We start from the raw sequence: 11,028 nt of genomic DNA on the forward strand, positions 1-11,028 counted from the left end.
TCCTCGCTTTATGAAGCGAAAAAAACATTGTGCACATTGGGAATGGAGTATAGCAAGATACATGCTTGTCCAAATGATTGTGTTCTATATCGAAATCAATATGAGAGTGCAACTGAGTGTCCCGTATGTAAAACATCTAGATGGAAAAAAAATAAGAACAACAAAGAATGTAAGAAAGGGATTCCAGCAAAAGTATTGTGGTATTTGCCACCAATACCTAGGTTTATACGTTTGTTTCGAAACCCCGAACATGCTGAAAGTTTGCGATGGCATGAGGATGGAAGGATCAAAGATGACAAAATGCGCCATCTAGCTGATTCCTCAGCTTGGAAAGAAGTGGATGAACTATGGCCTCAAATTAGAGAGGATCCTAGAAATCTTTGATTGGGACTTTCTTCTGATGGCATCAATCCATCCAGCAATATGAGCTCATCTTATAGTTGTTGGCCAGTGATTCTATGTATTTATAATCTTCCTCCTTGGTTGTGTATGAAAAGAAGATTCACAATGTTAACTTTGTTGATATCAGGCCCCAAGCAACCTGGAAATGATATAGATATCTATTTAGCACATTTGATAGATGACTTGAAGGCATTGTGGAACGGAATTGATTGTTATGATTCTTTTAAAAAAGAAAATTTTATACTTAGAGGCGTACTCTTATGGACAATCAATGATTTTCCTGCTTATGGGGTAATTTATCTGGATGTTTTGTGAAAGGATATAAAGGATGTCCAATATGCGGTGATTATGAGATTGGCGAACTTCAAACTTTTGAGAAAGAAATTGGAGATATCAATGAATTTGAGGAAATCGAATCAATAGTTGGACCATATGTTCGACGCGATTGTGATGGAATTTGGATTGTAAGTTTGTATTTAAAATATTCTTATCATTTGTTTATTTTATATACTAATCTTTATACTTGTTTTTTTCCTGAATAGGATCATGGACAATCCTGAAGAGCATCCCGAAGAGGAACTTGAAGACAATGCAGACGAAGGCATTGATGTAGAAGAGGCTGGTACTGAAGATCCAACGACAAAGAAGAAGATAAGTAGGCAAACTAAGGGGATAGTGCGATTGGCAAAAATAATTGCTGACAAAATCAAAGGGATAAAGATAAATTTAAGGTTTAACAAGAGAGGGCAATCAATTGGAACTACGGAGAGAGCGTTACAATGCTATTTGGGGATGTAAGCAAAGTCAATGGTGTCGATTACATATGATAATTGGCATGATGTTCCTGCTGCAACTTTAGAGAATGTTTGGAAAGATGTAAATGTAAGAATGAAGGTAATCTTTTAATGAACTTGTACATTATTTATATTAACTTGTATTGTTTAACTTCGCAGCTAGCTTTTCATCTTAATGAGGGAATGAGAAAGGAAGTGATGAGTTCAGTAGGCATCAAGTGGAGGGCATTCAAAACATTTTTTACTAGAAGATTTGTAGCACCTTTCATTACCAACCCACATTTATTGGAAGATAATCCCACTGCATTAGATGTGCCTCCAAAAAGATATAGCATTCCTGAAGAAGAATGGAAAATCTTCGTCACTAAAAGAAAAAGTAAAGAATTTCAAGTAAGTGTACAATACCAAGTTTCAATTTTTTAATTCATATATTAATTTATTGAAAAGTTAAATTATTCCAATTGGATTAGGAATTTAGTAAAAAACAAAAAGAGAGGCGTGCTGCTTTGGAGTATCCTCATCGTTCATCACGACGTAGTTATAAAGAAATAGAATTTGACCTTGTAAGTGAGCTTTTACTACTATTTTTAATTTTGTAATTATTTTATATACAACTAATTGAGTTTTATTTTGTTATAGCAAACTAAATTAGGCACAGATGAACCAATAGACCGATCTATACTTTTGAAGGAGGCAAGGAAAGATGCATCGGGAAATTATGTAAATGAACGTGACAAGCTTATAGGAGATGCCATTGTATGTTGTAAACTATATGAACTTGGATTCTTTTTTATCCTTCATTATATTTTATTACTAAATTTCTGAAATTAAATATCGCAGGATGACCTTCTAGATCAAAGAAATGAGGGGACACTTGTAGAAGTTGGGACAAACGATATATTGACACAAGTGTTAGGGAAAAAGGAGCATCCTGGTAGAGTAAGAGGCCAAAGTCGTGGCGTTACACAAAGAGACTACTTTTTGAAGCCAGCAGGAGGTTTTAGTGGACTTCAACAATATCAATTTCAATTTCAACAACACCAATGGCAAAAATACTTAGATGACTTTAAAAAGTTAGAGCAATCGTTTGAGCAAAGACTACGTAGTCAAGCTGAACAATTTGAAGCAGAACGAAAACGAGAAAGAGAAGAACGAGAACGAGAAAGAGAAGAACGAGAACGAGAACGAGAGTTGTTTTTGACAAAGTTTACAGAATTAGCAAATCAAATTTCATCATTAAAAGGAAGTGAAGTGAGTTTGCCTACGATAGTTTCACCATCAAGTGAGACCCCTACACCAATGGAGGTGGTAAACGAGTCTTTAATTTCTTCAAAAGTATTTTATTCTTCACCTATTTATATTATTATTGAAGAAAATATCTATTATGACATAAATATTATTATTTTCCTCATCTTGAGCTTGCAGGATAATCAGAAGTCTAGATTATTGGCAGAAAATGGTGATACTGTTGCTATTGGACGAATAATGGCAACAAGCGGAACAATTCATTGTGTTGACTTAAGAGAGGGTAACTATCGTGTGCGGGTGGATGAGTGCTGCAATAATGATGCTAAACTTATTTTTCCTATTAAGGATGAGATCATTTTTGTACGTCATGCTGTCGGTTACTTTGTTGAGTGGCCATCTCATCTGATCATTCCATACGATTCAAATTTGGTAAGATATTAACAAATAGTTATATTTACTGATTAAATTATTTTTCAAGACTAACATGTGTTACTTTCATGTTGAAGCTACCTAAGAAGACAAAGAAGCAAAAAAGAATTAGTTCACCAATACCTAATGCCCCAATGACACAAGACAAGTCTCATCCTTCCCAAAGACTTCCTAGTCAAAATGAAGTAGTGTCAAGTAAAGCTAGTGCCCCGATACTCTTCAAGATTCCTAGTGGGGTTCCTCACTCTCTCAAGTGTTTATTAACTACTGTGAAGTATGTGGAGCCAAGTTTCATGGTCAAAGTTCCGATGGATTTCGAGATATTAGGTCATGGGAATGATTTATATATCTCACAAGAAGATATAGTCCACTTTGGCTTAATGGAGGAGATTGGAGCATCATGTATATCGTTATATATCAGGTATCAAAGATTTTTAAAACCATTATAAGTTTGTAGATAACTTATTTTATAAATTTAACAAAGATATATATTTTTTATGTAGGATTTTATACTTCCAATTAGTGAAAAGAGAGATCAGTCACTTTTTTTGTTTTGTTGAGCCAATTTGGTTATCAAATGTTGGATCTACTGAAGAAGAACGAGTTGAATGGATATCAAAGCGTATGATTGATTCAAATCCAGGTCAAATGTGGTTGTTGCCATATCATAAGGGGTAAGTTTTTTACTTTTAGTATTTTGTTAGTGATTATATATAATATTAATAATGATATATTTTTGTATTTCTGTTAGAAATCATTGGATGCTTATAATAATGGATTTTGATCACCAATTATGCTATTTCCTGGATTCTCTTGACAATTTTCCACCAGATGAAATCAAATCTCTCATTTCTCGGTAATAATCTAACCAATTAACTATAAACTCTTAAATTCATTTAAAAATTAACAACATATAAATGTTTATGTTTTTATTGCATAGTGTTTTTCAACATTTGCGCACAAATAATGCGAAAACTAAGGAAGTCGCATGGAGAACTGTTAAGTGTCCTCGTCAACCATCAAAATCAGCACAATGTGGATTCTATGTTATGAGGATGATGAAAGACTTCGCGAAAAATGAGTTTTCAATGCGATGGCTAACTAGTAAAGTAAGTGAAAATATTTATTATTAAAGTTATAGCTTTACCTCAAGATTAAGTATATTAATTCAACTCACGCAAGAAGTTTTGTTTTAGTGTGGCGGGAAGAATTCTTACACAAAGGATGAGATCAATGAAGTATGTGAAGAATGGGCACAATGCGTTATGGATTTGATGAGTACTACATAAGTCTACTCACTTTTGTTTACTTAGACATTTAAAGAGATATACTTAGAATAACTTAGACTTTCTTAGAGATACACACACTTTTATTGTCTAACTATAGTTTACACTTTTGTTGCTTATATGAGTAATTTTGTAATTAACTTAAGACTCGTCATTATTTTGGATATTTAATTCAAATTCTAGTATTTTATATTACTGTGATATATGTTTTGTTTTGTTATGTTTGTTTGTATAAAAAACAGGATTTGTTTTGGCATAATACACTTTTCATGAAAAACAAAAAACACCATAAGTCGGTTGGGAACCGACTTACCCTGTTTTACACTAGAGGTCGGTTTGCAACTGACTTACCCTGTTTTACACCATAGGTCGGTGTGCAACCGACCTACCATGTTTTGCACTAGAGGTTGATGTGCAACTGACCTACCATGGCTTACACCAGAGGTCAATTGGCGCCAAACCGACCTCTAGTGTAAAACATGGTAGGTCGGTTTGCAACCGACTTACCATGTCTTACACCATACGTCGGTTTGCAACCGACCTACCATGTCTTACACTAGAGGTTGGTTTGGCGCCAACCGACCTACCATGTTTTTACATCATAAGTCACTGCATGGGAAGTCAGTTCACAACCGACTTATGAACATTAAGAAGTCGGTTTTTAACCGACTTATCGTGTAATTTTTGTAGTAGTGTGTAAATTATTTTCTAAACATTATTTTGGGATCCCAAATGTATAACTCTTTACGTTTTCAATGGATGACCATATTTTTATATTAAATGCCTTTAAACCACTTTTATTATAATTTAGCTACACTTTTAACTTAAAACATTGATTAGCGAGCTAATGGCACACTTTTAACTCACAAAGTAATGAATCTAAGGAAGTAGGGCATTACACCAAAATTCCAATTTTTGCTAAATAAGCATTTTGCACAAAAAATGCCTTTTCGAGATTTTTCACACAAAAGAACAAACTTTTTAGACCTTAATATAAAATAATTCAATAATTTTATGTCCATTAATATTTTTTCATAATTATACTTCTCTAATAATTTTTTATCTAAGAATTCACCTTGTTAGGGTTTCATTTTTGGTCTGAGACTTCAATTCTCGGTTTGTCACCAAATCGCACATTACACACTTTAGCTAACAATAACAACATGAAATTTGCTTCTCAAGCATATATTATTACTCAAAATAATATTCATACATATCTCACCACCCCATTTTAGATACTAGTATGTCAACATCGTCTGACACAAGGGATCATATGAGAGGGATCATGTAGTGCATAGTCAACTTACAAGAGATCTTATAGGTGAACATCGTCTACTGACAAAGATCTTATGAGTGTATTTATGATTTTGCTCTTTTATTTACAACAGAGTATTTGTGTTTGTGTAGTATTGTTGTAAAAATTGTAAAATTGTGACCAACGTGTAAACTAAATATAAACTTTGAAGGTGGTATGCCCCCCCCCCCCCGGCTCCAAGATTAAGGAGATAATGGAAGAACATAAACTTTGAACTTTTCCAAATAGTTCAACTAATTCATCATCTCAAACAAATATTCAAGGAAAAAGTAAAACAAAGTAGCCTTCTAATGGCTTTATTCGAAAACATAAACTAACTAAAAACATCAAATCTACTGATCATAAACTCAAAGATATTCTCCATTCCAAGCTCTTGGTATTGATTCTCCATTGAGGTGACCCCAAGATTAAGGAGATAATGGAAGAACACAAACTATGAACTCTTCAAAATAGTTCAACTATTTCAACATCTCAAACAAATATTCAAGGAAAAAGTAAAACAAAGTAACATTCTAATGGCTTTATTTAAAAACATAAACTACCTAAAAACAACAAATCTACTGATCATAACGTCAGAAATATTCTCCATTCCAAGCTCTTGGTATCGATTCTCCATTGAGGTGAGCTAGCTGGTAGGATCTTGGTCACAAAACTTTTGCAATCTTATATTGTTTCTCCTAGTTAGGACCTAGATATTTTGCATATAAGAAACCATTTTTTCACCTCAAACTTGGTATTTCCACTTTATTTGTAGAATTACAAATTGAGAGTCATCAAACACTTCAATGGATTCAACTTTCATTTCTTTAGCAAGACTCAACCCACAAGCAAAACTTCATACTCCACCTCATTATTTGATGCATTAAAATCAAAACGAAGTGCACAATGAATTCTATTTCCTTTTGGGCTGATCAACTGTTGGAAAACATTCAGAGCACGCAGCTGAAACTTTGCGTGGTGGGCCCATTGTGCTTTTATAAGGATCAACAACAATAAAAAAAATTCATTAATCATATAAATAATTTATATGACCAAGAAAATAATATAGAAACATTATCATACATTAGTACTAATCAGCCAACAAATATATATAAATATACAATATATTTATATACAACATACAAACACAAAAAAAAAATCAAGAACATAAACTTTTACCTCTTGAAGCCTATCAAGTTTCTTTGAGTCTTTTCATATTATTATCGATCATCCTATCCAAAGCTTTGAGCACCCAAACCATAATCTTTTGGAGTGTTCTCTACAGCTAAAGATATGTGTGGGCACATAGAGAACATGCGTTGGTATTTTTGGAATCACAAGTATTTCTCAAGTCATGAGAACTTTGATTATGGTCTGAGAATAGCTAGAATAAAGAAGAAGAAGAAGAAAAAAAGTTTTGTTTGACAAAAACTCTAAGAACTATTATGAATTTTCTTTGTATTGTTGTGTGTTTTGTTTCTATGTCGGTGCATTTTTTCTCTTCTTCTTCTTCTATATCATATATATAGAGATTTATATTACCTTATTATTCCTAATAATAATAATATAATAAAAATAATAATGATGATAGGATTTGATTTAGTTAAATATCTAACTTACCAAATTTGAAACCATTTTCAAATTATTAAATAATCAAAAATTAAAATAAAAACTACATAGATATAATATATGTATATGTGGTACACGCATGGCACAGTCCTTGGACTGTGTCAGGTGTAACATGTCGGCCTTGAGGGCATGTTACAAGCTAGGATGGTGCTCGGTCAGATGCGCACGCGAGGGTGCAGGCTGGTGAGCATGTTGATGCCTAGTTTGTGCGATAGTGGCATTTTTGTAAATATCTTCAATATTGCCCAAAAATGGACAGGACTTGGTAGGCTCCATATTGAAGGGTCAATGAACGCAATGGTATGATTGGATTTGGGAGATTCGGAGAATTGGCGAGCTGAGAGCCAAATATGTCCCCGAAGAAAAAATCATATATGTTCCTGGTAGAAGGCTAAAATCTCAGAAGGCTCTTCGTAGGGGGAGCACCTGGTGTCAGCTCTCCACCACCCCCTAGCGTAGGTGCATCAAGTGAGCTACTACTAGTTGGGACGTCTAGTAGGGATGGCATATGAGGACCAGGAGGAGACTGATATGTCTCCATGAGTAGGAGTACTCATGGACATTACCGAGTTGCCCCGGTAGTGCGTCGAAGTGTGCTGCCAGAGGTTTAAGGGTACGATTCCCTTGGCTTGCCAAGATGCCGCTTGCATGGAACGTGGCCCAAACCTTCGAGAGATGTCGTGGTGCGCCATGGCCATGAATCTCAACACGAGATGGCACGGGAAGTCATTCGTGGAACTTGTTAGCAGCAAGCATTGGAGGGTGCACTATGCTTGAGTAGGACAGAGGTCCAGTGTGTGCTACTAGTTTGGAAACTAGTCTCAAGGGCCTGCCAACATGCATGATGGTATGGTGCCTTAAGGATTGGACCATGGATGTGTGGGAGTCCTTGGTCTGTGATGTGAGCTAATCGGATTGTAGCGAATGGGACATGAAGGGAGGTGTTGGCATGTCAGCTTGGTGTTGCCTCTTAGCCACACATGCTACCCTGACTTGCGAATGTCTGGGTGAGAACCAATATTGGGATTTTCCTTGCCATAGTGAGAACCTATGGACAGTGTGAGTTTCTTGGCTAGATAGCCTTGATGCATGATTGCACTCATAGATGCTTGAGAGCATGACTCAGCGAGAGTTGTTCGAGAGATGGAAGTGTGCAGAAGCACAGAGTCGCGCAAAAAATGTGCCCATTGTTATTCGAAAAACGTGGCCCAAACCTTCGAGAGCTTTTGTGGTGCGCCATGGCCATGAATCTCGGATGGCACGGGAAGTCATTCGTGGGACTTGTTAGCATGCAAGAATTGGGGGGTGCACTATGCTTGAGTAGGACAGAGGTCCAGTGTGTGCTACTAGTCTGGGAGCCAGTCTCGAGGGCCTGCCAACATGCATGATGGTATGGTGCCTTGAGGATTGGACCATGGATGTATGGGAGTCCTTGGTCTGTGACGTGAGCTAATCGAATAGTAGCGAATGGGACATGAAGGGAGGTGTTGGCACGTCAGCTTAGTGTTGGCTCTTAGCCACACATGCTACCCTGACTTGCGAATGTCTGGGTGAGCATCGGTATTGGGATTTTCCTTGCCATAGTGAGAACCTATGGACAGTGTGAGTTTCTTGGCTAGATAGCCTTGATGCATGATTTCACTCATAGATGCTTGAGGGCATGACTCAGCGAGAGTTGTTCGAGAGACGGAAGTGTGCAGAAGCACACAGTCGCGCGAAAAATGTGCCCATTGTTATTCGAATGGTTGGAAGGCGGACCTTGGCTCAGAGGAGTCAAGGTGTCGCACAGGCATTTCCGCTGTCAAAATGTCAACCCGTGACATCAGGCGTGTACTTTCTTAAGGAATTTTGTATTTTTCTTTTATTTAATTATTTAATTAAAATCAATCTCCCACAAAATAAGGTGTTAATCTTTTTAAGGAAAAGATGACAACCATATTTCAAAATTTAAATATTAAATTCCAAATTCAAAATTCAAATTGATGATCATCATTATCATCCTCTTTTAAAATTAAATAAATCATAATATATTTTTTACTTACCAATTTTATTTTGACCCACTCAAATAAAATAATTAATTTCAAAAATTAATTTAATTATTTATATATATATGATATTAAGAATTTATATATTTAAATTAATAAATATATTTTCGAAAATTAATAATTAATTGTAAATTAATTATTCAACCTCAATTATCATATAATGGCATACTTGACCCAAAAAATAAAATCCATCTCAAATTCCCAAATTACAGTTATACCCTTGTATCAACTCTTACCTTGATATGGTGTTGATAGAGCTACCCTAGACCTATGGACCTATAATATCAAGCTCCTATAAATATTACATTATTAATCAAAGCTCTTTGATTAAATAATCATATATATTAATCTCAAAATTAATCCACTAGAAATATGAGATTGAACTCTTGATAATTATAGACATATATTTACCGATTACTTTTTTAAAGAATAAAGTGTCCATTGATATAATCATTACATACAACGTTAATCCTCTATTAATGGGTCATAATTAAATGGAATAAAATTACTGTTTTACCCTTTTAGCTATATCTTATTCCTAGAATACCATTGACTTTACTAGTGATGGTTGTGTCACAACAAGTTTAAAACGTGAGCACTCATAACCTTTTCAATTCCAAAAGCCAACCCAATAGGGAACAATTATTCAATCTATAAGAAGGTATAGATTCCTTATCTGTTAAACTACATCCCCAGCCATATACATCATTGAGTCCCAAAAATAACTGTTTTTAGCCTGATCATTCTGACAAACCTTAACACATGAATCAAAGGAACAGATGACATATATAGGTGTTCATAGTAACCTCAGGATTAAGATCATCGTGTATATGATCATTGTTTGATGTGTTTGATTATTTATATGAAACGATGTTTAAACAAGAATTAACAAAGCACATCTGGTCTAGTTCTACATACTCTTAGCATGCAAAGTACCTCCATTAAAGTGTCCTACTACACTAGTAACCCAGATCTAGGTCACAAGTAGTGGATTGTACTAGTAGTAAATAATATAAAGATTCCATAACTTTATAACTATTTAAGTTTATTATCTTAATCTCAATCCTCCCATACCAATATGAGATTAAGAACACACAGATAAACTTTGCAATTTTCTGATATTCACTTAATATTATCTTATAATATCGAACATAGTCTATTTATATAATAATTCAATTCAATTATTTATTTCATTTAAAATATTTGTCAACCACAATTGCTTTAAAGGCACTATTCACAACAATCTTCAACTTTCCCTACAGAAAATTTTGGCATCTCTTTTAATATGTCAATCATATTCTCCTAACCAATTTGTCTAACAAAGTCTTTGTAATAGATTTGTGTAACTATTTTGAAGTTCTCTCCAAGATCATTACATCAATTATGTAGAATTGTCTTGAATTAAATGATACTTCATTTCATGTGCTTTATCTTCTCATGATTTCTAGTTCTTCTAGAATACTTGCATCTCCATTGCTTTCGTAATTAGATACTAGTTGTTTATTCTAGTTTGAAACCCTCTCCAGAATGACTTAAAATTCATCTAAATCAAATAGCCTATTTAACTGCTCGTATCTCTCACATTTCGACTTTTGTGGTGAAACATTTTTATTTGAAATATCTAACACATTTCCAAATTAATGTGTCTGATCCACAATTATGGAAGTTGATCAATCTTTGAAGGTTTAAAATCAGATCATCCTTTGGGATTTCAGGTCTCTGCCTAAATGCACATACATATAATCTCTATTATATTTAAGATACTCAAAACTAAGTCCTTATAATTATTCAATGACTCAATCAATAAAGGATTAATAACTACTGACTATTCCCACCATTTAACAAATGTCAATTCGAAAATATAACATCTGATACATTAAACAGTCTATCACCAAGATGTA

The 11,028-nt window shown here is 34.4% G+C and overlaps 1 protein-coding gene across 1 annotated transcript; it reads left to right on the plus strand.

Annotated features, from left to right (window-relative positions):
* The first annotated feature begins 765 nt into the window (after positions 1 to 765).
* LOC133825726 (uncharacterized) lies at positions 766 to 4,213 on the plus strand. The gene is made up of 11 exons (XM_062258634.1): positions 766 to 866; positions 945 to 1,586; positions 1,667 to 1,759; positions 1,836 to 1,952; positions 2,037 to 2,501; positions 2,622 to 2,873; positions 2,951 to 3,294; positions 3,377 to 3,547; positions 3,625 to 3,729; positions 3,814 to 3,982; positions 4,187 to 4,213. The coding sequence occupies exons 2-11, from the start codon at positions 1,308 to 1,310 to the stop codon at positions 4,211 to 4,213; spliced, it is 2,022 nt and encodes a 673-aa protein (XP_062114618.1). The 5' UTR covers positions 766 to 866; positions 945 to 1,307.
* Positions 4,214 to 11,028: the final 6,815 nt, after the last annotated feature.

Source organism: Humulus lupulus, chromosome 1, assembly GCF_963169125.1.
Source record: "Humulus lupulus chromosome 1, drHumLupu1.1, whole genome shotgun sequence".
Classification (NCBI taxonomy): domain Eukaryota; kingdom Viridiplantae; phylum Streptophyta; class Magnoliopsida; order Rosales; family Cannabaceae; genus Humulus; species Humulus lupulus.

Excerpts from the sequence above, each read along its gene's own strand:
- LOC133825726 (XM_062258634.1), top strand. The coding sequence starts at position 1,308 with ATGAACTTGTACATTATTTATATTAACTTGTATTGTTTAACTTCGCAG. Across the intron at positions 1,760-1,835 it reads AAGAAATAGAATTTGACCTT|CAAACTAAATTAGGCACAGA; the intron begins GTAAGTGAGCTT and ends ATTTTGTTATAG. Across the intron at positions 1,953-2,036 it reads AGCTTATAGGAGATGCCATT|GATGACCTTCTAGATCAAAG; the intron begins GTATGTTGTAAA and ends TAAATATCGCAG.